This window comes from Rattus norvegicus, chromosome 18 (genome assembly GCF_036323735.1).
Source record: "Rattus norvegicus strain BN/NHsdMcwi chromosome 18, GRCr8, whole genome shotgun sequence".
Taxonomy (NCBI): domain Eukaryota; kingdom Metazoa; phylum Chordata; class Mammalia; order Rodentia; family Muridae; genus Rattus; species Rattus norvegicus.
In genome coordinates this window covers 69,835,364-69,861,103 of record NC_086036.1, presented here as the reverse complement: position 1 = coordinate 69,861,103, position 25,740 = coordinate 69,835,364, and the positions used below count along the sequence as shown (strand labels likewise).

Genomic DNA, 25,740 nt, shown 5'->3' with positions numbered 1-25,740 from the left:
TGTTCCTTAGGAATCCTTTTATTGCCATGTTCATGTAAGCAGAATAATAGTAGTAGGTTTTCCACTTGGGTTCATGGCCAATCTCAAATCTATGCCTGCCACTTTAGCAGTCTCGGGTATGGGTTCCATCATGTGGAGAGGACCTTAAATCCAATCAGAAAGTGGTTGGTTACTCTCATAACGTTTGTACCACTATTGTACGAGTATATCTTGCACTGCCGTCGGCCGTAGGGTTAATAGCTGGGTAATATTTATCCTGTGGTAACATGCAAAGTACTTTCCAGTATCACCAATGCCAGTCAGTGTAGGGGAAGCCTCTAGTTAGGCAACCAGCTTGGCAACTCCTAGTTCCATCACATTTTCCCTCCTTTACCCTTCTCTCCAACCCGGTTCTCTATCCAGTCCTCCTAGTCTAGTTTCCTTGTTGTCTCTTTGTAACAATATGTGTTATTTCCCCTTCCTTAGGAGAGCCTCTCCTTCCCCCAGCCCCTTACTAGATACCTAACCTCTGTGGTTATTTAGATTGTAGAATATGTAATGAAGGCTCAAAAGCTAACATCTGCATAGAAGAGGGGAAAAGATACAATATTTGGGTGTTTTTTAGTTCAAAGTTACCTCACTTGGCATGATTTTGTTGTTTTTCTTGTTGGTTGGTTGGTTGGGGTTTTTTGGGTTTTGTTTGGTTTGTTTGTTTGTTTTGTTTTTTCCCTTGAGGAAGATCAATTCTCCAGCTTCCTCAGTAAAACCACCACAGTGATTTCCACTGTGGTTGTACAAGCTTGCACTCCCACCAGCAGCGAACAAGTGTCCCCTTCCTCTGCATCCTCACCAGCCTGTGACGTCGTCTGTTTTACCGATCTTGGGCATTCTGCCTGGTATCAAATGAAATCTCAAAGTAGTTTTAATTTACATTTCCCTGATAGATAAGGATGTTGGACATTTTTAAGTGACTCTCAGCCATTTGTTGTTTTATGGTTTGAGAACTCTCTGCTTAGTTCTGTGTCCCTCGTTTTAATCAGGTTATCTGTTCTCTTGATGTTCAGGTTTTTGAGTTCTTTATATAACCTAGGTTCTAACCGTCTATCAGATGTATAATTGGTAAAGTATTTCTTTCCCACTCTGTAGGATGCTGCTTTCAGAATGAGTTTTAGTTTCACGAGGTTCTATTTATTAATTGGTTTTAGTGCCTGTGCTATCTATGTCCTATTCAGAAAGTCCTTATCTGTGCCAATGAGTTCAAGGCTAACCCCCACTTTCCCTTCTATGAGGTTCAAGGTACCTGGTCTTAACTTAATAAAACCCTGATTCATTCGGAGTTAAGTTTTGTGCAAGGTGATAAATATGGATCCATACTCTCATTCTTCTACATGCCGCCCTCTAGCTTGACTAGCAGCATTTCTTGAAGATGCTGTTTCTCCTCCAGTGTGTATTTCTTGGTCTCATTGTCAACACTTAGGTGTTCTTAGGTGTGTGGACTTAACGTCTGATCTTCAATTTGTTTCCACTTACCAGCATGTCTGTTTTGTGCCACTACCATATTGTGTTTATTATTATAGCTCTGTAATATATCTAGAAATTTGGAATGGTGATACCTTTGGTAGGATGTGTTTATTATTAACTTGTATTTTTATCTATCCTGGATTTTGTGTGGTGTTTCCATATGAAGTTGAAAATTGTCTTCAATTTTCTGTAAATAATTGTGTTGGGATTTTGGCTGGGATTGCATTAAATCTATAGATTGCTTTTAGAAGGATGGTCATTTTCAGTATATTAATCCTACCAATCCATGAGCATAGAAGATCTTTCTATCTTCTGAGATCATCTCCAGTTTCTTTCCTTAAGATCTCTGATTTTTTATTATCCAAAACTTTCACTTGTTTGCTGAGAGTTAACCCAATGTGTGTGTGTGTGTGTGTGTGTGTGTGCCTATGTCTGTGTGTATGTAACTGTGTATTTGTGTGTGTGTGTATCTGTGTGTGTGTGTGTGTGTGTGTGTGTGTTGGAAATGTGTGTGTATTTATGTGTGTTGAAGCCTTGAAAGGTAATTTTCCCTAATTCTTTTCTTAGTCTGTTTGCCATTTTTTATGTTCCTTAATTTTATATCTGCTGCTTCACTGAAAATGTTTACCTGTTGAAGAAGTTTGTGTTGTGTGGAATTTCTTTTCCGGTCCTATGTAATTGGTGTTTTATGTGCTTCTTTTGCCCTACTCTCGTAGATTTGGTCTTTAGTGGCCCAGATTTCCTGGATATTTTGTTCCTGGATATTTTTTTTTTAGATGTAACATTTTCTTTAATTAAAGAAACTTTCTTTAATGTTACCTTGTCTTCAACACTGGAGTTTCTCTCCTCCATGTCTTATAATCTTTTGTGATGCTTACCTCTGAGGATTTTATTTGACACCCAAAATATCTTGTTTCCCATTTTATTTTTGTTTGTGTTTTCTTTATTGATTTTCTTTGCTCATTTCACTTTTACGTCTTTGATGGTTTTCATTATTTCATTAAACCGGATTTTCACAGATTCCATTAAGGGATTTATTCACATCCTCCTGAACATATTCCTATATATATTATATATATATTATAAATATATTATATATATAGTATATATATTATATATATAGTATGTATATACTATATATATAGTATATATATATTACTATCTTAAAATCTTGTCTTGTATTTCTGCTACATTGCATTTCTCAGGGTCTTCAGCAACACAGTCGGGCTTTCATGTTGGCAATGGGGCATCTGGAACTGTGATGTCTGTGGTGTTTCTTGTTTCTAGTCCTGTCTCTGTTGGGTGGGTGTTTCATTCGTTGGTTGCCATTGCCTTCTCTTGGTACAGGTATGGTGACTCTGGGGTCCCTAGTGAGAGCACTCCTGTGGACCAGTGGGTGACAGAAAGGAATGGAGCTGAGCTAAGAGGAAAGGTTGATGGGGCCTCCAGGAAGTGATAGGTGCCTGGAGTCTGCACCAATATGTAGAGTCCCCGGGAATGGAGGCTGTGTAGGAAGAAAGGACTCCCACAAACAGGCTGAGGACATCACAACAGAGGACAGGAAGGACAGTGAACACCGCCAACCTGAGACCCAGTGGCTACTGGTCCCTGGTAGAGAGAATTCTGACACAGAAGAATGGAGGTGGACTAGAGAAGTCAAACACTCCCTCTTAAATAACTCATGTAGAGGACAGAGAACGGGATTCAAGGTCCTGACCTCAGCTGATACGTAGCTGTCTTTCCAGGTCCCCTGTGGCCACCCCTTACTCTGCTGTCTGTCAGTGATATTACCTCTTCTTGAAGGACTCTTATCTTGTTGGATTACATCTGCCCTAACGACCCCCACTTTACCTTAATTATTTCTTTAAAGTGCTTGTCTCCAAATATAGTCACAAGCCAAGGTGCTGGGGGCTTAGACTGAAACTCAGGAGACGTGGTTCAGTCTCTGACAAGTAGGTTTTATATGGTTTTAAAAGCATCTTGTGTCCCCTCCCTGTGCCACTTTTAACTTCATACCCGTCCTTCTATTCTTGGGCATCGGTGGGGTGTGCAGCTCTGCTGACAACATGTGAGTGTCATGGAGTGGAATCTGTTTGGCAGCTATTTCTAGAGTGGGGGGGGGAAAGCTCTTCCTTATTTTAGATTGCTCATGGCATGGTTTACAGTCCTCAAGTTAACGTCGGATGCCTTGAAGTCTTAGAAAAATATTATGATACGTGGCAGCCCTTTAAGCTTGCACGGCATATTTACCTAAGGATGTTAGCTTGATTTTCAAGAGTGGATTTACCCTCCAATCAAGCCAGCCTTTTTTCCCCTTACAGCTGGCGAGGGGAGGCATCTGCACTTTTCCAATAAATAGCAACAAACAGGTGTCAAGGATGCCAAATGCTGCTACGTCTCACCCTGTAGGTTCCCATGTTTCCTTCCTTTCTGGGAGACCTTCCCATAGTCACAGCAGGTTAGCGAATCGTGCAGAAGGAGCCAAGAGACTGGGAGAAGGGAGCACTGCTGACTTAGGATGCTTTAACAAGGCACCCGTGAAGACCTGGGGGAGCCTTTCAGAGAAAGCCAGTTCTGGAAGGAAGAACTAAAAGCGAGCGGCACATTGGCTCCACAGAATATAAGCAGCCACCATTGCCCTGGTGCCTGGGCACAGCCAGCACCCCACACAGTCCTTAGTACTTGACCTTCAACCTTTATACCACCCTGGAAGCTGGCTTAATAGTCCCTTTGCTCCCAATTGGAAACTGAGGCTCAGAGATGCCTACCCGGGTGACATCAGGAGACAGCAGAGCCAGGACCCAAGACCCTCTGCTCACTTGCAGACCTCAACAGGGAGGAAAGTGCTCGGGGCACAATCTGGGAGTACCTTGAAGTAACCAGGTAGACAGGGAGGGCACAACTGCCTCCTCCATTTGGAGGGAGTGCCCAGGCGCCCAGACCTGAAATGACCCTGCTGTTTCAGAAACCTGAGGAAAGGAACCAAGAAGGCAGGGCAGTCTGGCCTGTGTGTAAAAGTGAGCAGCCCTGACGAAAGGGAAGTAATCCCCGAGGGCCGGTGCCAAGCTTGCCAACTGCCAATGTGAGTGAACCAGAGAAGCAGAAACCTTTAAACCTGAGCCAGACTAGCTGGGTTCCAAGACAGGGATCTGTCATCCCCCTCTCTCACACAGCCTGGGCTCCGAGAAGACTCTTCTCCATGGCTGTCCCTGGAGTGGCTTTGTGAGCTTGGTGTTTTGTCAAGGGGAGAATGAGGGAAAGTGAGAAAGGCTGAATTCTTAATGTTCGGCTGCTCCCATTTTTCCTTTTGAGGTAGGCTCTCACTGTGTAACTCAGGCTGGCTCCAGATCCCTGCTAATCCTCCCTTAAAAGAACTGGCAATAAAGGCCCATGCCACCATGCTGCATTTACTAAACTTCTTACTTGGCAAGATGCATGCACACATACACACATACACAAACACATCACACACACACATGCACACACACATACACATACACAAACGCACCATGCACTCACACACACACAAACATACACAAACGCATCACACACTTACACACACACATGCATATGCACATACATAAACACATCACACACACACATGCACATACACAAACGCACCATGCACTCACACACACACAAACATACACAAACACATCACACACATATGCACATACACAAACACATCACACACATGCACATACACAAACACACCATATATACACACGTACACACATGCACACACATACACAAACACATCACACACATACACAAACACACCACACACAAATATGCACACATACACAAACACATCACACACATGCACATATACAAATACACCACAGACACATGCACATGCACGCACAGAGAGTCAACCCAGAGAGAGTTTTAGTGAGAAGTCCTGGTTATGACTCCTAAAATCACAAATCACCCCTCTATTCCTGGTCCCCGAAGGCATCTGTTCCCAAACAACATCAACACCCCCTCTTTTCTTTCTCTTCCCCCTTTTTTCTTTCTTCTGTTTCCTTTCTGCTCCTTCTCCTCCCCCTCTCCCTCTCCATTTCACCCTCTAACTCTGAAACCTGGAGCATACAAAGCAGGCTGGCATCTTATGGGGCAACACCAACTCTAATCTCATGTTGTCACCGGTCTCCATTGGGATTTGGACGGGTCTCTCCACCTTTCTTGAGCCACCCTGTGAAGAGAGTCACACAGATCTGTAGTTTGCAATCTGTGTTCAAAGGTGCCTTGTTGTTCTGCAGATTAGAGTTAAACTCTAAAAATTGTCGTCTCTCTGTGAAGTGATTTCCCAAGCAATGTTCATCTGTTCTCAGTTTTTGACTGGATCCTTTGACATGCTTGTTTGGTTTTAACTATCCGTGACGTTTACGCTGCCTTCTCTTATGGCTTAAAGATAACTTAAATTTTGAATGTGAAATGTTTTTTTTAATTGCTATGACACTTGTCATAACCTAGTTTTTGTGGATAAGGATTTTCTCAGTAATGTGTAGAAGTTGTCTCATAAGTGCTACATATGAATAAGGTCCAGCACTTTCATTGATAGATTTTATAATTAAATGGTTAAAAGTGAGTGTATTCTAGTAGCTTGATTCAGTATTTGCTACAGTGTGTGTGTGTGTACGTGTGTATATGTGTGTATATGTGTGTGTGTCTCCTGTAAGATTTTGTTACTTTGAAGTGTTCAGCTTTGACACCTGATCACCTCAGACATGACCTCGGATCAAAATTCATTTTCTACATACAAAATAAAATGAACTTGGCTCTGCGAATGTAGCAGCATGTACTGAACCCCATTAATGGTTTTAGTAAGAGGTTTTAGATGGGATTTATAATTGTATTAAACAAATGCTAACCATCACAGAAGTGCACACAGAATCCTAATTAATGAATTTACTAGTTCTTTTCTTCACTCTGTGACTGCTTATTGCCTGTCAGAGAAAACAAATTATTGTATATTTGGGAAGAGGAAATTTACTTGAAGACTCCGAAAGCCAGCCTACGTGGTAAGCACAAAAACTGAAGAGTTCCACCCGAGGGAATTTTAAGAAATAAGGCTTCGGTGACTGCTCAGTTGATCATTCTAAATTAAACTACAAAGTATTGGCTTTAAATTTGGCTTAGGAAAAAAAAAACTTGGCTGGTGTCTGGGTCCTACTGGCTCCCTGTGCCTTTATAAAATGACCACACTGATACACCAAGTGAGATAAAATTCCAAGAAATTGCCTAAATCCAAAGCTCGTGAAGGCAAGCGGTTTCACCCCCCAATATAAACCCAGGGAAGCATCCTCTTCTTTAATTACCAGGAACCTCCCAGAGCTGTAGATCTGGCCTGCAGTCTGGCTCAGTAGAGACCGTAGCAGTTGGGCTCAAACTCTACGGTGGTTCAAGCCTAGGCAGCCCTTATGGTTAACACTGTGTAGGAGATTATGGGGGCCATTGGTAACCAGCCTCAAACTTGAACCTTCACAGTGAGACAAAAGGCCTGCATTTTCTAGTCACTGTGGTAGCTGCCTTTATGTTCTTGGGACAAGAAAAGGTGTGTGTGTGTGTGTGTGTGTGTGTGTGTGTGTCTGTGTCTGTGTCTGTGTATGCATATGTATTGTTTGTATATGTATACGAGTGTATGAATGCACATGCATACATGTATGTGCATATGTGTCCCTGGGATGGAAACACGTGGAAGCTCCACCACTGAGCCACACTCCCTTTTATGCTATATCCTGGGAAAGGGGAGTCTGAACCCATACCCCATCCATCCTTCCTTCCTTCTTTAAAAGCCCCTGAAAAAGCAGTTCTTAAAGTCTGTCCCTGGCCTCACCTAGGAACTCAGGAAATGCAGATTCTTGAGTCTCACCCCAGGTCCACTGAAGTAGGAGCCTCAGCAGGCCCTGTGGGCTATGCGTTAACAGGTCGGGGGCCCAGTGCTCCAGGAAAGAACTCACGTGGGCAGAGCGTGCATCCAAGGACCATATTGGGTCCTTGCTCAAGTGAGAGCAGCTGACGTGGGAGGCAGCGTGGCCTCAGATGTTTAGTTGGGCTCCGAACGTCCTCTCCTTGCTTACAAGACATGCTGCGATGGATGGCCCTCAGAGTGATGACTGCTGACGTGTCTTCCCCTGGCCGTCACGCAGACAGACACACGGATCTCTGCTTCCTGATCACTGGAGTTGTATGTGTCTGCACGATGCCCAGGTTTCTACAAGGAAGATCAAACCTAGCTCCTCGAGCTTGCCCAACCTGACCTTACTGACGGAACCATCTCCCTAGCCACTGAATTTTTTCTAAAAGTCACTTCTCTCTACATTTCCTCCCCTCTCTTCTTGCTCAGCACAACTCAACTCAGAACAATTCCTGCCTTCCACCTGGGGTTTAGAGAATGGCGGGGGCGGGTGGAGGGAGGAAATGTCTCCTTTTCTCCTCAGAGAGGCCAGTGGTTGGGAAGGGAGGTGCGGTGCATTAATACCAGCTCTGAGGAATTCTCCCATCTCAGCCCCTCGTACACTTGCTGGCCCCAGCCTGGGCCTCTGTGTGTCATGGAGCTGACAGCATCGCCCCAGCTGGTCTTGCACCCTGCGTCAACTGATCGGACTGCACTCTGGACCAAGATTCTGAACTCGTGCCTTTCTGAAGTGTGGACTGTGATCATTTCCCGCCACGGCTGAGAGTTAACATGGATTAGACGCCCGTGGCTGTGTGGAAGGGTGACCAATGCCCAACCAGCCATAAGCTCATCTGTGCCCTATATCCACCTTCCGAGGCGCTGTTCAGTAGGACTGTCCCCAAGACTGGGGATCTCTGCACAGTGGAGACTTGGCGTGGCTAACTTTGCGTGTGGTGTGAAGAGGGAAGAAGGTGGCAGAACTCGATTGCGCCGAGGGATGCCCGTGATGTGTTGCCCTGGTAACAGCCTCCTCTGGAAACAGCACCTGAAGCACGTTGGGGGGAGGCAGGCGGGAGAGCTGCCATTCGTTGGTCATGTAGGAGGTGTGTGGAGTGGGAGCACGAAAGGTGACTGTCAGATTGCAAGCGCTGAGTGGCGAAGATGCCCCAGAACAAAGTCACACTTGTCTATGGATCAGGAGAATTCCAAACGGGTGTGATGTGCCAGCTGATACCTCAGGTGGCCTGGCGATGGGAGAGTGTGCCGCAGCACTCCAGGGGCCGGCACACTCAGTACTCCTGTCACATCGTCCTCTGCTCAAGTCTCTTCAAGGGCTCCTGGATCTTCCCTTTCTTTCTCCTGAAGCTCAGGATATAGTCTTTTATTATTATTACATTTTTAACGATATTTATTTATTTGGTTAGTTGATTTTTCAAGATAGGGTTTCTCTGTGTAGCCCTGACTTGTCCTAGAATTCTCTCTATAGACCAGGTTGGCTTTGAACTCAGGGATCTGCCGACCTCTGTCTCCTGAGTGCTGGGATTAAAGGTGTGTATCACCACTATCCAGTTCTCCTTTTTGGCTTTTTTGTGCATTGGTGTTTTGCCTGTATGTATGAGGGTGTCAGATTCCCTGGAACTGGAGTTACAGACCATTGTGAGCCGCCATGTGGGTGTTGCACATTGAACCGGGGTCCTCTGGAAGAGCAGCCAGTAGAACTCTTAACCTCTGAGCCATCTCTCCAGCTCCGAGGACACAATCTTTTAAGTTGCCAGAGACAACATCTCCAAATAGCACACGTGATGTTCAGCCTTTCATCACCAGGATATAGATTTTCATAGTTAGAACTAGAGTGGGAATTATGTGTCGGTGTAGACAGTTGGACTCAAATCTTACCAAGGTTAGGAAAAAAGGAAGAGAGGACTTGTTTGAAAAGGAGCTAGAGGGGATTTTGTCAGGAGAGAAAAGAGCAGAAGGCACCCCAGAACCAGGCTGGTAGGTCCCTTTACACTGTCTCCCATTCTCACTCCCTGCCTGTCCTCTTCTGGAGCTCAGCCGAGGCCAAATATCTACATAAAATCTGGTGACATGGAGGGGCACAGAGTCACAGAGGGGAACTGTCAGTCGCTAGGGGAGAGATCAGAGATCTACTGGCCGGGAAAGAACAGGATGGGAGTGGTGGAAGCTAGACACAGCTCCCAACAGGCTTCAGACAGGTAAGGAAGCTGCCTAGGTATTAAAGCAATTCCATCAAAGAGGGGGGAAATGAATGCCAAAGGTGGGGGGAGTGCACCTCAAAAATGGCCCTGGAAACTCTCATGCAACACTCGTGCTCCAGCCTCAGAGAGATGGTACTGCTAGATTGGTGTTGGAAAGCTAGGAATGTGGGTATCTGCGACAGATCATGTATGATTATTAAGCGCCTTGTGTAGTGGTGCACCGACAGTGTAGCCCCTTCCCTCTGGCTGTGGTAGCCAGTAACCTCTCTATTTAAGATCTGATTGTTGCCCCAGTTTCACAAACTGGCAACAGTAGGAGAAGAGCAGTCTCATGTCAAAGGCACAAGCCCTGACCGTTCACCAGCTGGACGTGTCATTTAGAACATTGTTTGTCTGGCAGGACATCCCCTAGAAACCGGGGCATTTATCTAGTAGTTAGTAGTTAGAAAGACTGCTGCACCCCTTTCCAGCTTTCCGGATGTGAGCCTCCGTTTCTCTATTTGTAAGACGGAGATGAAACCATAGAGGCTTGCACAAGGGTTGCCTACCCATAGGTCCTCCAGTGGCCTCTTGCCCCAGAGCTTCCTGGCACATCAGACCTCCTCCTTCTCAAAAGAGAGAGGAGGTTGCTGCCCCTTGTTGGGGCTCTCTTAAAACAATCAAATAGTGGTTCCTCTCACCCCAGGCTGACCTCATTTATGCACTGATGTCTGTCGAGATCCATCGCACCAAACTTCTCCATTCCTCCAGTGTCAGACTTACTTCTCCAGGTCATGATACTGACATCCTGCCCCAAGCGCCTCTCAGCCCAGATTCACTCTTTAAGTCTCCACTTAAATGTCACCTCTTCAGGAAGTCTGCCATTGTTCCCCAAAGTAATTGGTCCTCTTCTTACCTCGACTCTCAGCTTTGCGTGATCCCCAATCAGACTTGCATCACAGTTGAGCCCCAGCCAAGCTTGTCCTCTCTGCCTCAGAACTGTAAGTTTCATGGGGCTAAGGACCACGCCTGCTCTATCTGCACCTGAATCCCTGCTGCCTGGGACGTAGGGCTGCTAAATAAATATTGTATGAAAATATTAAATATTAAATAGTACCACGGGCAAGTGCTCTGGACAGTGGAAAGTTGCTTTGCAAATCTGTTTTCATTTTAGTTTTATTGCTATCTGCGGGGTTAGCAAACAATAAAAGAGCTGTCTACAGCAGCTGAGACTTCCAGAAGAACTGAACAAAACAATTTGTGTGGAGGGCTTACTCGGAGGTTCATGAACTATGCGGTTTCTTGTGCCGTGGCTGCACCCAGAGAAGGGAGATAGAAAAGTCAGGGGATGTTGGGCTTCAGTCTCGGGAACAACCTGAATTTAGCATCCTGAGTTTGTCAGGAACTGCTCAGGATGGCTCTGCCCTCCAGATTTGGATTTGCTTCAGTGGTCTCCTAACTGTGCTGTTTGACGTCCTGCCTGCAAGTGATGCCCAAGGGAGTGTACAGTTACCAGGGGTCCACGGCGAGCCATCTCCTCCCATCAGAGCACTCATGGTCTGTGCTCTGGACCCACAGCCCTGTAGGACCTGCTACACACAGTCTCATCCTCACACACACAGCCCGTGTCAGCTCCCACACACACATACACACCCCACGGGCCACTCTTCTGCTGTGTTCTCTAAATCCACCCCTGCATTTGCTGCTCAACTCTCGGCTGCTCTCACACTGCTCCCTCCGGCCTCCTGCTCTCGTGCAATGTCCTGACTGTGTCTCCCCTGTCTAATCACACCCTCCAAGAGATGCTCCTTCAAAAACCACTACCCTGAGCCCTCTTGCAAGCATATTCTATTCTCAGTCCTACCCTGGGGTCACCTTTTAATATGCCAGGAGCTGTGCACAGCTGGGGACATTGGGGTGAAGTGGCCACTACACTTTTCTTGGGATTCTCTGTCTAGTGGAAGAAGACCCAGCTGAGAGATAGAAGCCTGTGGGCTGGCTGTCACGGGTATGTGTGCCTTAAACGAGAAGGAGGTACCAAGTCTGAAAAGGTGGCGGTGGCTCCGAGCACAGAGTCTTTCACGGTCTAGGAAGGTAACTAAGGAGGCTCTCTCCAGACCAGGCCGTTCACGGACGGAGAAGTTGGAATAGAGGAGAACACAGATGCAGGTTTAAGTGGGGCTACCGTGAGGGGATCTCAGGCTTGAACCACTACAGTGGAGAGCTACATAAACAATGTTACAGTCAAGAGTGAGAACAGACGCTGTTTGGAAATAAAGCGGGAGGAGAGAGGGGTATGACCGGCAGCAGGGGATGGCAGAGGGCGGTGGGGCTTATTCTAAAGGTGCCCGTTGGAGGATCCCACTGATTCTAGTGTTTCCGTTACAAGGAAAAAGAAAAGAACGTTCTGCCCTGCCGCTGCCATGGCGACAAGACGTGGCATAAGTAGAGTCGACGTGGAGACATACTCTAGCCCTGTGGCTCCCTCAGCCACAGCCCTGTGAGGGGCCACACAGCCAGGCCTTGGGCAGAGGTAGACAAAGATAAACTCTAAGCTGAGAGTGGCCCCAGGCCAGAGGTTCTCAACCCATGGGGTTATGACCCCTTTGGCAAACCTCCATCTCCAAAAATATCTGCATTACAATTCGTAACTAGCAAAATGACAGTTATGCAGTGGCAATGAGAATAATCTTATGGCTGGGGTCACTGCAACCCGAGGAACTACGTGAGGTGACATGAGGACCACTGCCCTAGGCACAGGCACTAAGACAGCCCTGCCTTTGCTCCTGCTCAAAGGAGCAGGGGGACATTTGGCCCCTGGAACCACGGGGAATGTGAGTCTTTATTTCTGCCCACATTCAAAATCCTACTTTGCCATTTGAGTTTCAGGACTAGAAACAATTTGCATCATTAGCAAAAGGAAACATTATTTACCTAGTGATAAAATGGACCCTGGTTATAAAAGCGGCCTTCTTTCGACTCACTTGGGGCTCTGTCTCCTCTGCGTTCCCCAGTGAGCAGAATTATACTCAGCTTGCGCAAGGCAGAACCAAGGCAAGCCAGCTCTGGAGAGGTGGCTTCTCGCTCCTCTTTGGCGGAGTACCACTACCCCACCCTGCTTGCTTCTCGGACTGGGCGCAGCTCTGGCCACGATGCAAAAGCCCACTGCTGTGTCTTCTCCTTCAGACCCCAAGCTTCCTGCTCCCATGGCACTGGTGAAGGCAGCTTGGAAGTAGGGTCTGTATACAACCCGGGGTGACTGTGACCTTTCCTAGGCTACCCCCTGCCCTACCTGACACACCTGTCCTTCTGGTGCGTGAGGGCTTCGGATCAGACCAAAAAGACAGAGCCTGGCCAGCTCAGGCTGGTTCCCAGGGCCCGATAACTCCCAGAATTCTTTTCGTGGAACAGGTAGACAGGAAGGGGTGAAGAGAATGTGTCACCTTCCTGCCCACCGCTAGCCAGACTTTCCCCTGCAGTAGCTGAGAAACCACCTGGGCCCGGGTACCAGACCCACCCCATACTCCTTCCATATGATGGGAACCCGCTATTCAGATTGAGTTCACATGGACGCCGCTGCTGCCAGCTTCACCAGTGTTCCAGCGTCCTTTGTAATGAGCTCTTCATCATTGTGCAGCAGAAACTCGTGAGGGGGGGAGTGGGGGAGGTGGTATGAAGCAGGTGCTAGCGGCATTTGAGTAATGCAGGAAGGGAGACATCTGTCTCGGGTGTGGAAGTGAGTTCCATAGTCTTCCCTCCCAATCCCAATCTTCCCTCTCTGATCCCTGTTCTCTCTCCCCACTGGCTGCTCCTTTTAACCAGGCCCGCACGCTGGTTTCTGTCACCAGGACTCTGAGTGGGTAGATTCCTGTGGATGGGCCCATACCTCTGAGTCACTCACTGTCTTGATTATACCTGAAGGAAGGAGAGAGCCTTTTCCTACCAGACTCTCCTCAGACTCAATTGACGTGGAGCTAATTTGAACCATCAGACCCTGCCCCTGATCCGGGTGTCAATTACAGTGCTGGGTACCAGCCCCACACATCGTCCCAGGACCCTGTCAGTTATGGTCACCCAGTGGTCAAGGGGTGCCTGGATGGGGCTGCTCTCCTGATAGGCAGCTGTGCAGAGTCAGAGCCTGCCATTCTAATGACGGTGGCTGTTTCCTCAGAATGGAGGCATTCCCTCCTGGGGGTTGGAGCCAGCCCCCTAGACTTGGAAGTGTCAGGGCCTGTTTCCAGGGTTACATAAATAGCCAACAACCATTGAGTGTGTGCGCGGCCGGGAGCCGAGAGCTGGCGGAGCAGGGTGCTCTAGAGATGAAGCTTCGGTGAGCCTTCGTCTAAGCTAGGCTGGTCTTTATGGTGATGCCTCTTTGAGTCACCGATTATCCACTGGTTCACCATCTAGACTTGGGCAGAGCTGTCCATCTGTCACGCGTGCCCTGAGATGAATAGAGAGATGTTCAAGTGTTCAGGTCTCCCCAAGAAAAAAAAATCACACACTACCTAGGGAGAGTCCTTTCCCTTCTCCGAGCCTCGGCTTCCCCACCCGTCTGTGGCAAGGTCTCGTTCCTACTGTCCTTAGGATGAATCACCCGCACTTAGGTATCAGCTTCCTTCAAGTGAAGCCAAGATGAGCGGAGAAAAACAAACGCAGCTGCTGGTGGGAAACCGGCGTCACGTGGACACTGTTCTTCAGCTGATTCTCCTAGGAAGCAGCCGTGGTCACCAGGCCACTGCTCACTCTGTGGTCCGTTTGCTGTGTTCCTGGCTCATGCACCCTTCCCTTCAATCGTGTTTGCCTTGGTTTCCTCTCCTGGGGCTCCTCATTGGAGTGACTGGTCACTCCCAAGGGGTCCTGACTGTTGAGACCAAGAGGCACATGCGTGTGTGTGTGTGTGTGTGTGTGTGTGTGTGTGTGTGTGCGTGCATGCTTTCCAGGTTCACACCACCCCAGGAGACCCGTGATGTTCCTTGGCATCTCCTGATAGAGCGAGAAGCAAAATGAGACCGTGCACAGGTTCAAGTCCCTGTCTGGCTTTCTCCGACACACAGTTCTGACTCTCTAGTTTTAAAACCTTTTGCACGAAGGATGCTCACAGAAAAAGGCAGGAGAGTGGGTGTTGAGTGTGTGGTGGCAGGGTACAGGGTGCGAACGCAGGCACTGTGGACAAGCTTCCCAGTAGACTCCTTTCTCTTTGCCACCGCAGCTGGGTGTCTCCGTGTGCTGGGAGAGAGATGAGAGATAACTGGTAATATGTTCCGAAGATCCTTCCGGCTCCTCCCCTCCATCCCCCTTCCCAACGAGATTCAAAGCAAGTTCAGGGGTTCAGGAGGCAGCTTCTGAAGGCCTCTAGCATTAGAGGGCTGTTGCCATTTGACCAAGTCACCAGAAAGGGTGACCCTGACCCTGGAGCCCAGTGTGGATTACTGTGGAAGGTTTGAGAGTTGATACACTGAGCTGTGCTCCTGACTGGTGCATTCTTCTTGGGGATGATGGCCTTATTCTTCTTGGGAATAGGTGGGGTTAAGTGGTTGTTTCCCTTCCCCCAAAGACCGTGGAGAGCTCCCAGGTAGCACAGCACTAGAATCCAGGCCTCCTGGGCCCAGCCCCCCAGCTTCACTCAACTGTGAGTCCCTCTATGGCCTACAAATTGCTGCTTTCTTACTCAAGCTGTCAAAATGCAGATGTAGTTGCTGGGGAAAGGAGCGCTTCGTCTGCTCTGGAAACACTTCCTTTGGCCTCTTGAGTGTGCGCCTGTAAATGATTAGGCTCCAAGGGAAGAGCAGGGCAACTGTGCACATGCATTAGCTGGGCAGTGAGTGTGACTGGTGGGACATCTCTGAAACTTAAAGGCAAGTGACTCGGGTAAGGACAAGGAGCCCTGTACTGACAGAACATGGTGGAGTTTACTGGGCCACTTTGCACTATGGCCATAGAAAGTCAGTTTCTCCCTCTTCAATTTGACAGGAAGTGGTAGGCTGCGCCCACACAGCCCCCTCTTCATCAGACATGTGCTGTGAAGTCTCATTAGTGAGACACTGGTGCCACCTCCTCTATGTGTGAAGCGTCAAGTCGGGCGTTGTAGAAGGTACGGGATCGTCGCGCCAGCGCCTAACGGACTGTCACTAAGCGCTCGATGGGCTGAACTGGGTGTCCGGGAGCAAATCAGAGAAGGTCGCAGGAATAAAGAAGGGGCTTGTCTCAGTGATGGGAGCATCCAGGAGGGGTCACAGTCAGGGTGCAGAGAGCTCTATCTGAGCTCCAGCTCTAGCAATGGGCAGAGGTGTTTGTTGTCAGTGGGGTGCGTTGGAGAAAGATTCTGGTTTTCCTGGTTCACGGAAAAGGAAGAAGCGTAAGGATTGGCAGTGTCTGCCACAGGCGTGCGCTGGAGTCCGTGGAGCACAAAGATGAATTTGCCTTTTCTGATTAAAAAGAAAACCAAGGCAATTCAGACTCTGTGGTCACCATAGCCTTTGCATATCCTTACCCTGGGCTCCGGGTGGGGAGGATGAGATCCTATTGTAGATCCCCCAAGTTTGGAAGGAAAGATCAGGTGCAAACTCTGAGCCTTCTTCCCAGGATTGTGGGGTATACGTGGGCTCTCAGAGAGTAAGCTCCCAACTTAGAAGAGGCAATGGGGACCCCAAGGGATTAAAGAGGGGGGGACAGCCTTCCAAAATTGAGTGTCTGGATGCTCTGGTTTCCCTTCAGAATATAGCCCAACAAAGCCAGCCACAAACGGACCTCACCTACCAGCTGCCAAAGTCACCTTTGTGCTGAGTGAGACCCCAAAGGAAGCTACCGTCTTCAGACGGACATGTGGCATGCACCTCATGCACTCAAGCTGAAAGTCAGAGGATTATGAGTTCCAGGACAGCTTGGGCCACATCACAAGACCCCATGCCATCCCTTCTCCTCCCAAAGAAAGTAACCCCAGTTTCTACTCTCCTTGATCTCCTTCCTTCACAGAGGGAGAGCAGGAACTTTTAACTTTACACAGCAAAAGTTTAAATGCAGGAGTCGTGCAAAGTCAGGATTGAATCATTACAACACACACCACCCCCCTGACAAGGCTTATTCCCAGTCTCAGGCTGAGCAGATGTCTCTATGCAGCTGGCACTGTTCCCATGGAGACAAGCACCACACTTCATATATGGGAACCCAGGTCGTCCCCTTTCCTCAGTCTCCCCAGGTTGGGACTGGACCTTCCATGAAGAACCAACGTTTCTCTGCCTGCTATTTCAGCGTGTTGAAAATCCTGGGAGGTCTTTGTTCTCTTGGATGGTTATACAGTGTTCTAGAAAGGAAGTGAAGCCAGGCTTGAGGTCACACACCTTTACTCTCAGCACTTGGGAAGCTGAGGTAGGTGAGTACCTGAGTTCGAAGCCAACCTAGTCTACCTAATGAGTTCCAAGGCAGCTAGAGCTGCATAGTGAGACCCTGTCTCAAAACAAACAAACAAACGAACAAAAAAACAGCCTACCACCACCACTAATAATAATAATAATAATAATAATAATAATAATAATAATAGTATAAAGAAGTAAACAAAACCTGTAGGCTCCAATATGTTCTTTTATGGAAGGTGGCCTCCATTTACCACGGGTCTGATGTTCCTCAAGCAAACCATTTTATTTAAAGCCCTCTGTTGCTTTATTAACTCCTACTTGGAGAGAGAAAGACACCAGGGGTCTTCATCTCCTTCCTTGGGGTCCCCAGGAATATGTCCTCTTTAAAAATTAAATAATTGATTGATTGATTAATGTATATGAGTGCTCTATCTGCATGTACACCTGCATGCCAGAAGAGGGCATCAGATCTCATTACAGATGGTCTTGAGCCACCATGTGGTTGCTGGGAATTGAACTCAGGACCTCTGGAAGAACGCTAGTGTTCTTAACCGCTGAGCCATCTCTCCAGCCCCCAAGAGCATGTTCTTAAGAAACTTGACAAGGGAACTGCAGGCCATCGCAGATGATATGGCTGCATCCCAGGGGCACTAAGTGTCTGCCATCAGAGTAGGTTCATAGACTTGACCATCTCTTTTGACCGGAAGGCTGGAGTTGGGTACCCGTAGGTGTGGCTCAGTTACTCACGGTTGTCAAAAAGCACGGCTGCATCTCTGACACTTCTAGTGTGCTGGGTTTGGTCTTCTGGCTTTTCTGCACAGCATCTCAGATCGACATTACATCAATTACATCGACATTGATTTCTCTACAACTATGTCCTCAGACAGGAGGTAGGGTTTCTTGCTCCTTGGGGAGGAAGTTTTCGCCCAGATCTCCACCCCAGAAAGCTTTAATTGAAAGCTTACTTCTCAGGAATTGTTCCTGTGATCATCTGGTGTCAATGTCTGCCCTCAGATTACATCTGTCTAGACTCAGGGTTTTCAGTTGGGTGCAGGTTCGAGAAATACGGTCGCCCTCTAGGATTTTAGGAACTGTGTGAGATGGCTTTGGCAACTAGGGAGTACACACACGATGGGATTCACACACGATGGGATTCACCTTATGGGAGGGCTGGTAAAATGGCCCAGTGCCTAAAGGTTCTTGCTATACACATCTGACGGCCTGAGTTCAATCTGCATATCCCACAGAAAGGCGGAAGGGGAGAACCAGCTCCACAAAGTTGTCTGGTCTTCACAGGTATGCCACGACACCTGTGCCCACAGTCACATGACGTTGTGCACACGTACACACAGTAATAATTGCCCCACTGAACAAAGAGCAAGCTGCAGACCGTGAGCAAGACCCATGTAGAGCACATTGGTGATTCTGGTAGAGAGTAACTTAGTGAGCCTTCACGGGACTCCAGGCTTGTCAGGAAGCATGGCTGACACCCTGCGAGAGACACTCAGTCAGGTACCAGCTGACCTCTTCAATGCTAACCTGTCTCTGGTGAAACCTCCCAGTAGACCAGCCACTCAACTGAGCTGACCTGATGGTCAGTGTTTGGAGACACTGCAGGCCTGGCGTGGGTGGACAGAGGCCAGAGCTCAGAAGGGGCCCTTTGGACAATGACGTGGATCCAAATGTCCACAGTACTGAGAGTGGGAAGGCTGAATTAGAGACAGCTTCTCCGTGGTTGAACCTCATGTGTCTTCTATTCACATGAGGAGGCAATGGGTAGGTAGTCACTGTCAGCTAGAAGTGACACTGGTCAGAACCTCCGTGAGTAGTCAGCTCACCTTAGGGAATCCGGACCACAGAAACGTGACTCTGGTCCTTTATAGAAATGGCTTACTGATCTTCACTCATGAACCCTGGACTCAGTCAGGCCCCAGGTGTGGCATGAATGCTTTCACCTGACACTGTGCAGCCTACAGCCTCATCCAAGAATTGACTGCAGGTTTTTGGGGTGTCTGGGAGAAGGAAGGAGGCAGCGGCTGAGAAATGTCAGTGTCTCGCAGGAGACTGTTTCCTGCTGAGGTCAACAGCATGAGGTTTGGGAGGCGCTGGGCGGGCAGAGGGGCGAATCTAAATTTAGATTTTTCCAAAGCCCATTTGTAAACCAGAGCCCCAGGGATCCCAGAATGGGACAGGTGGCACACGCCACCTCACCTCTGGTTTGCCGCCATCTGTTAAAAGGCTATGTAGCGAGAGAATAACTGAGAATAACTCACCAGAGTTCTGAGAAGCCGTCTGTGAAAAACCCATCGAAAGCTGGGGCTCCACTCTCGGGGACACCTAGGCTTGTGGTTTTTATTCCTTGTGTTGATCATGGTGTTTGCTGTGGACCTGCCAGAGACTACACTGCCCTTGGGAAAGCTACCCACATTTGTCTTGCTGCCCGTCGTCTGAGCGCAGCCGAATAGGTTAACCTTTCTGTCTCCTACAGTGAATGCCAAGTCCTTAGTCTGAAATCATCTCTGGGATTCTGAACAGCTCTGGGCTGTCACCTCCTCACGGAGATGACCAGTCTCTGCTGCTGAACAACTCTACTACCCAGGGACACATCTAAGTACCATCTGCCCCTCTTTGGGGAGCGAGGGGAGGGGGGATAGCCATGCCTCTTGGCATATCATGCTATAAGTGAACCGAGACCTGTTAGCGGTTTGGGGACAGATGAGTGACAGGAAATGCAGGTGGAGACAGAATGCTTGGATGAAGGCCACCTGCATAGGCTGTGGAACTTCTTAGAGGTAGCAAGTATTGGAGTGACAGACGATGCTGCGGAGGTCAAAGTTCAAGCGCTGGGCTTTGCATGATTAGAGGTTATGGTAAAAAGAGCCTATGAGCCTTGCATTCTCACAGCACACAGGGACAAATAACGCACCATCCGGGAAAAGTGCCAAAAATGGGGACACTCTCTTCCACAGGAAGGGACCTGAAAGGCACCATCAAAGAAGCAAGACAGGAATGAAAAAGGTCCATTTAGACACCCAGGAGGAAGATGGTGCTGGTGGAGTAGAGCCTCCCCAAGGTGACATGTTCCCTGCGTCCTCTCACTGAACACTGAGAAAGAGTGGGACCCAGACACCAGGAAGATAAGTCCCTCCCACAGTGGACAGGAAGAGGAAAGGATTTAAAAATAAATGAAGTCCTTAATTATTCACAGATTATCTGCATTGCAGCTCCAATGGCCAGACAACTCTTCCTTTGAGACATTTCAATCTGTTTACCGCCCAGCAGGAGCTGGGAAGAGGAGGAAGCTTGGGCATCTCTCCTCAAAGAGAGATCTATGCAATTAGCTCCCTCTGCAGTACCTTTGGGGACCAAACACGTGGATCTGCAAGAAACTCCAGCTCAGGTGGAGTCATCTGGCCTGGCTGCTAGAGCGGGCTGCAGGTGCACACACGCATGCACATGTGTGTCCCTGCCGGCTGAGCTCCCTGAGTTTGACGTCTGTGAGGTCTTTACTGCACACAGACTGTGGCACTGTGTGTGTCTCAGCACCCTCCCTAAGTGGCTCCCGCATCTGCACACCAAGTGAAGAGTGTTCCCTTCACCAAGTGTCGTTCTCTGTGCTGGCACCAGGAGGCCAGCACTCGCAAAGCATCAGAGCCCTTCACCTGAGAAGTGAGAACTTGGGTCAGAAGCAGCCTCGGAGGGCTTGCTCTTAGCACTTGGGGGACACAGGTGGCAGGTGTCAGTCGCTAATGGAGTTGCTTAATAGAATACTTAGAAGTCTGGCCCAACCCAATAAAGGCTGATAGTGACTCTTAGTCACATGAGCCTGGAAGGACAGTACTGTCTGCCATTGAGGACAATGGGACCTGTTCACTCAGACTGTCCCCAAGTCTGAAGTTTTGTTAAGTCTATGATTGTTTCGCCTCTGGGCCCAATAAAAGCTTCAGAGGGGGAACCACTGTAAATCTGACAGGCTATCAAAAGAGACAGACCATCTTCATTCAGATGTGAGGGAGGGCTGGACAGCAGTCAAGACAGCTGATTTTAGTAGAGCCAAGAACTTACTGTGTTCCAGAGCCTTGACAAATTTCCTTGTTCAGAAATCCTCAGAGGGGACAGGGCAGGGGGGAAACAGCACAACTCAGGGGGAGATGGCACATTCAATGATGTGCTTGCCACACAGCATGAGAACTTAAGTCAACTCCCCAGCAGCCATATAAAAGCCTGTCACCCCAGAGCTACAGGAATAGAGTCAGGCTCCCCAGGGCTTACTGGCTGGCCAGTCCAGCCAAATCAGGGAGTTCTAGGAACAGCGAGAGACTATGTCTCAGAGACTAAGGCAGAGAAGATATTGAAGAAGGCACCTGAGATCAACTTAACAGCTTCCACATGCACAGACATGTGCCTGAATACACAGCCCTCAACAGGATTCAGTTGATCATTTGTATGCCACACACACAAACACTCACACACACACACTCACTCTCACACACTCATGCACACACAGGTTGCATGAAGTAATTAAAACGGGGGCACAGTCTCACACACTACAGCGGGCACCCACATGGCGCTGGTGGACTGTTCTCATCTCAACAGACTCTCTGGTCCAGAGCAATCGAAAACTACCCCGATTCGCTAAGTTCCCATGGTGGATCGCTACCATGCCAGCTCCATACATCCAAACTCCACGACTGACTGGGGTGCTCCTTACCCCTCTCTCTGGAACCCAGTTGAGTCACCACATAAAGGAAAACGCCGCACAAACTTAGTTCAGAATCAACAGGTAACTTAATCGCCGGGCACAACGACTAACATCCTAATTAGTGAGCCATTCTAAATTAAGTCCTCTGGTGGTGGATCCTGGAGGATCCTCCATCTAATCGGGACCCTCTACTTTGTTACGTCTTCCACCCCCTGCTCTCTCTCCATCCCAAAAAGCCACAAGTCCCTTCTCTCCTCCTGTCTTCCCTCCTCCAACCTCGAAGTCCCACCCACTCCTCCCCCAGTGATTGGTCCCCTGAAATCTTTATTCATTAGGTGAAGGCCCGTGCCACACATGCATACACACACAATCACACATGTGCACACATGCACACTCATACACACACATTCACATGCTCACACACTCTCATATACACTCACTCTCACATGCACACACTCTTACACACTCTCACATGCACACACACTCACTCTCACACACTTCTGCACACATACTCTCACACACTTGCGTGCGCGCGCGCACACACACACACACACACACACACACACACACACACACTATAAATTTCAGAGCATTAAGCTCATGGTTGCTTTGTTTCATTTATTCCATGTAAAGTCATACAGAGTCCAGATGGGAACGTGTACTCACATGGGGCCCTGCGCTGTGACAAGACTTCAGACAGATGGGGTGGGAATTAAGAAGCCTGGCCAGATTCCCCCTGTGCTGGGTACAAAGTTCTCTCCCTGTGTAGCCATGAGCGTTGTCCACTTGGGAAGCACACCACACTCTTGACGTCACCGTGTTGCCTTACTTAAGAGTTCTTAGTTGACCAGGCTAGGATTTGTAGATCTTTCCCTTCACCACCTAATATCCTATATCTGCCGTTTGAGTTAGCAGCCATCAGAGAATAGTCAAATACGGATGTGGCCAACTTCTTTTTTTTTTTTTCCCCCGGAGCTGGGGACCGAACCCAGGGCCTTCCGCTTGGTAGGCAAGCGCTCTACCGCTGAGCTAAATCCCCAACCCCTGTGGCCAACTTCTTTAAGCAGTTAGATTCCCCAGTGGCTCTGACATAAAAAGAACAGGGCTTGCCATGTTGACCCGGGTCTAGTACTGGCTTTGGGCGGATGGCTTCTTGTCTGTGAGTGGCAGGAGAGTTTTCTTGTAGAAACTGTTTGTGTGTTTCTGCTCTCTACGCGGAAAGCAAAGAATACAAATGCTATTCCATCTCAGCCTGAGGTGAATTTTCTCTTAAAATATTCAAAGGCATTTGCAAAATAAAGAAAGGACCCTCGTGGGAAGACAAGATTCCCAAGTCCTCGTTTTCATCTGTAACTAGTTCCTCTTGACTCTTAGCCTTCTTAGCTAGTGCTGGGGTGTGTGTGTGTGTGTGTGTGTGTGTGTGTGTGTGTGTGTGTGTGTGTGTGTCTGGAAAGCATAACAGATTAATTTTGCACAGGTCAGAAGGGATGGCTCCCACCCCCGATCTGCACACGTTAGCCCCAGGGGTGGGGGAAGCACTGACACAAAAGCGCACTGTCTGATGGGCTTATCAAATCGCCCCGTCTTTCTCCTCTGCCAGGGAGGGCACTGCTGCACGCAGCATGAGGGAGGCTGAGCCGCAAAGCTGGAATCCCCAGAGCAAGCAGCGTTTCAGCTGGCTGGACAGATCAAATAACACTTGGGCTAGTTAACAAAAGATGCAAGTGGGAAGGTGTTGGAAGCCAGAGCGTGGAAATTTACCCAGCACTCTTTCCTTGACAGGGAAGGGGACTGTCTGAAAGATGCTGCATCCCCGAGGCCCTACTGCGTCTGGCCGAGCATTCTCTGTCAAGGTGCTGCGGATACGTGGGTGAAGAGGATGTCCTCTCCTCCAAAGCCTCTGGAAGGTCCTGGCCTGGCAGCTGAGTTCTTTTTGGACTTGGGACAGCAACTGTAACTGCAGAGCTCGTGAGAGTGTGGCTTTGCCCAGCTCTTTTCTCACCAGACTGGTTGGGGTTTTGGAATCTAAAAGAAACTTGTAGGAAGATAAACTGGAAAGAAATGAAAAGAAGCCCCTAGAACCGTCTAGAATCCATTACCTGTATCCCCTCTTACTGCTCGCAGCACAGAGGGAGGCTGTGATCCGATTAAGCTTTGGACCCACTTAAGCCAAAGCAGCCACAGCTCAGAAAGCAGCGCCTGCACTTGAGCCCACACAGAAGGATTCAAAGTTGCCGCATACTTTACTGTGAGATCCATGGAGATACAAGATAATGATTCGGGCTTCTCCTCCTAATAATGCCAGATCTAGAAGAAGCATGAACCACTTTAAGCATCTAGGAGGGCTCTTGAAGCACAGGAGTCGGTGGCAAACCCTCCCAGTGCAGGTAAGAACCTTTGCAGCGTCCAGCTGAGCAGGTCGGTGAGCAAGGGCTTGCAGCCCTTCCTGTCCCAGAGAGTTGACAGCAGTGACCTCACCAGGAGCCAAAGCATCCCTCAGTTGTGAGATCTGACAGAATGAGGTGTGCTGGGGAAGCCACTAGCTGGAACTTGGCCTTTCCCAACTGCCCCTGCATTTTACAGCCAGCCCCAGACCACTGAGGCAGCAATGGCAGAGAAAGGTGACTGCATCGCCAGTGTCTACGGGTACGACCTTGGTGGGCGCTTCACTGACTTCCAACCCCTCGGCTTCGGGGTCAACGGGCTGGTGCTGTCGGCTACGGACAGCAGGGCTTGCCGGAAGGTAGCCGTGAAGAAGATTGTGCTGAGTGACGCACGAAGCATGAAGCACGCGCTCCGAGAGATCAAAATCATCCGGCGCCTGGACCACGACAACATCGTCAAAGTGTACGAGGTACTGGGACCCAAGGGTAGCGATCTGCAGGGCGAGCTCTTTAAGTTCAGCGTGGCTTATATTGTCCAAGAGTACATGGAGACTGACCTGGCATGCCTGCTAGAGCAGGGCACGCTGACCGAGGAGCACGCTAAGCTATTCATGTACCAGCTGCTGCGTGGGCTCAAGTACATCCACTCTGCCAACGTGTTGCACAGGGACCTGAAGCCCGCCAACATTTTCATCAGCACGGAGGACCTCGTGCTGAAGATCGGGGATTTCGGGCTGGCCAGAATCGCGGACCAGCATTACTCCCACAAGGTATGTTTGCCTGGAAAGGCTGCGCCCGGTGACCCGTGGGATCCTCAAGGGTGCACACAGGGTTCCACAGGGTCTGTCTTTCTCCACTGTGGTCAGGAGACTGCTATTAGTGTTAGGAGAGGCAGAAAGGTCCAGAAAGTCCCATGGCCTGAGATGGTGTTGGGGGTGGAGGAATCAAGTTCCTAGTTAATGGCTCTGACCCATGACTGCAGCTAAAACTCCATGCCGTACAAGTGAGGGGTCAGAGTAAACAACGTCGGAAGCTTCTTTTAGCCCTGAGCTCTGAGTGGTTGGTGGATTTTGCTTTTGCGTCTGCTGATCCTGGGTGTCTGGGGGAGACCCCCCACACTGGGAACACTATGCTCTGATTTGTCTCACCTGCTCCCCTCAGCGGGGCTGGCCCATTCTGGGTTTCTCTCAGTTTGTGAAGAGGGAGCTAAATGCTCACTGCACATCAGCTAATGACTCTGCCCTCTTGGGTCCTGTGATGCCCTTCCCCTCTGTGTGCCAGGGAAGCCGTGCTTGAGGTGGGCTTTGTTAAAATTCAACCATCCCGACCGCCCCGATAGAGACACAAGCACAAGTCACCACAATTTATTTTCAAGGCCCAAGCCTCCTCCCCCCTGACCAGCTGTGTCTTCAGGAACAACAAGTTCTCTGACCTTCTCTCCCTTCTTCTGCCAGACAGGCTGCCATTGCAGGATGCCTGGTTGCTTCCGTGTAAGCACGCTAACAAGGCACCCTGCAACAGAGCCAGTCTCTCAACAGAATCTTTATACCTTGATATTTTTATTAGAATAGAACATCCCATAGGAAACAGGTACACCATGAAGTGTTAATAGCTAACAGCCAAGGGTGAGAGTGGGACACAGAATAGGAGAGTGACCTTGAACACAGCTTGGCTCTCTCTCCAGAGCCCTCCTGTTTCT

General features: G+C 48.8%; 1 protein-coding gene across 9 annotated transcripts in view; it reads left to right on the top strand.

The window, feature by feature from the left end:
• The window catches only part of Mapk4 (mitogen-activated protein kinase 4), a 149,467-nt gene that overhangs the window by 76,421 nt on the left and 47,306 nt on the right, over positions 1-25,740 (top strand). For 6 of the 9 annotated variants that reach the window (XM_008772167.4, XM_008772166.4, XM_063277522.1 and 3 more), the window contains exon 2: positions 23,440-24,811. The exons of 2 other annotated variants lie outside the window; for them this stretch is intronic. In XM_008772167.4, coding sequence (XP_008770389.1) covers positions 24,266-24,811 — 546 coding nt within the window. In that variant the 5' untranslated portion in view covers positions 23,440-24,265. Of the gene's footprint in view, positions 1-23,439; positions 24,812-25,740 lie in introns of those variants that run through there. One more of the 9 variants, NM_019319.1, reaches the window with a different exon arrangement.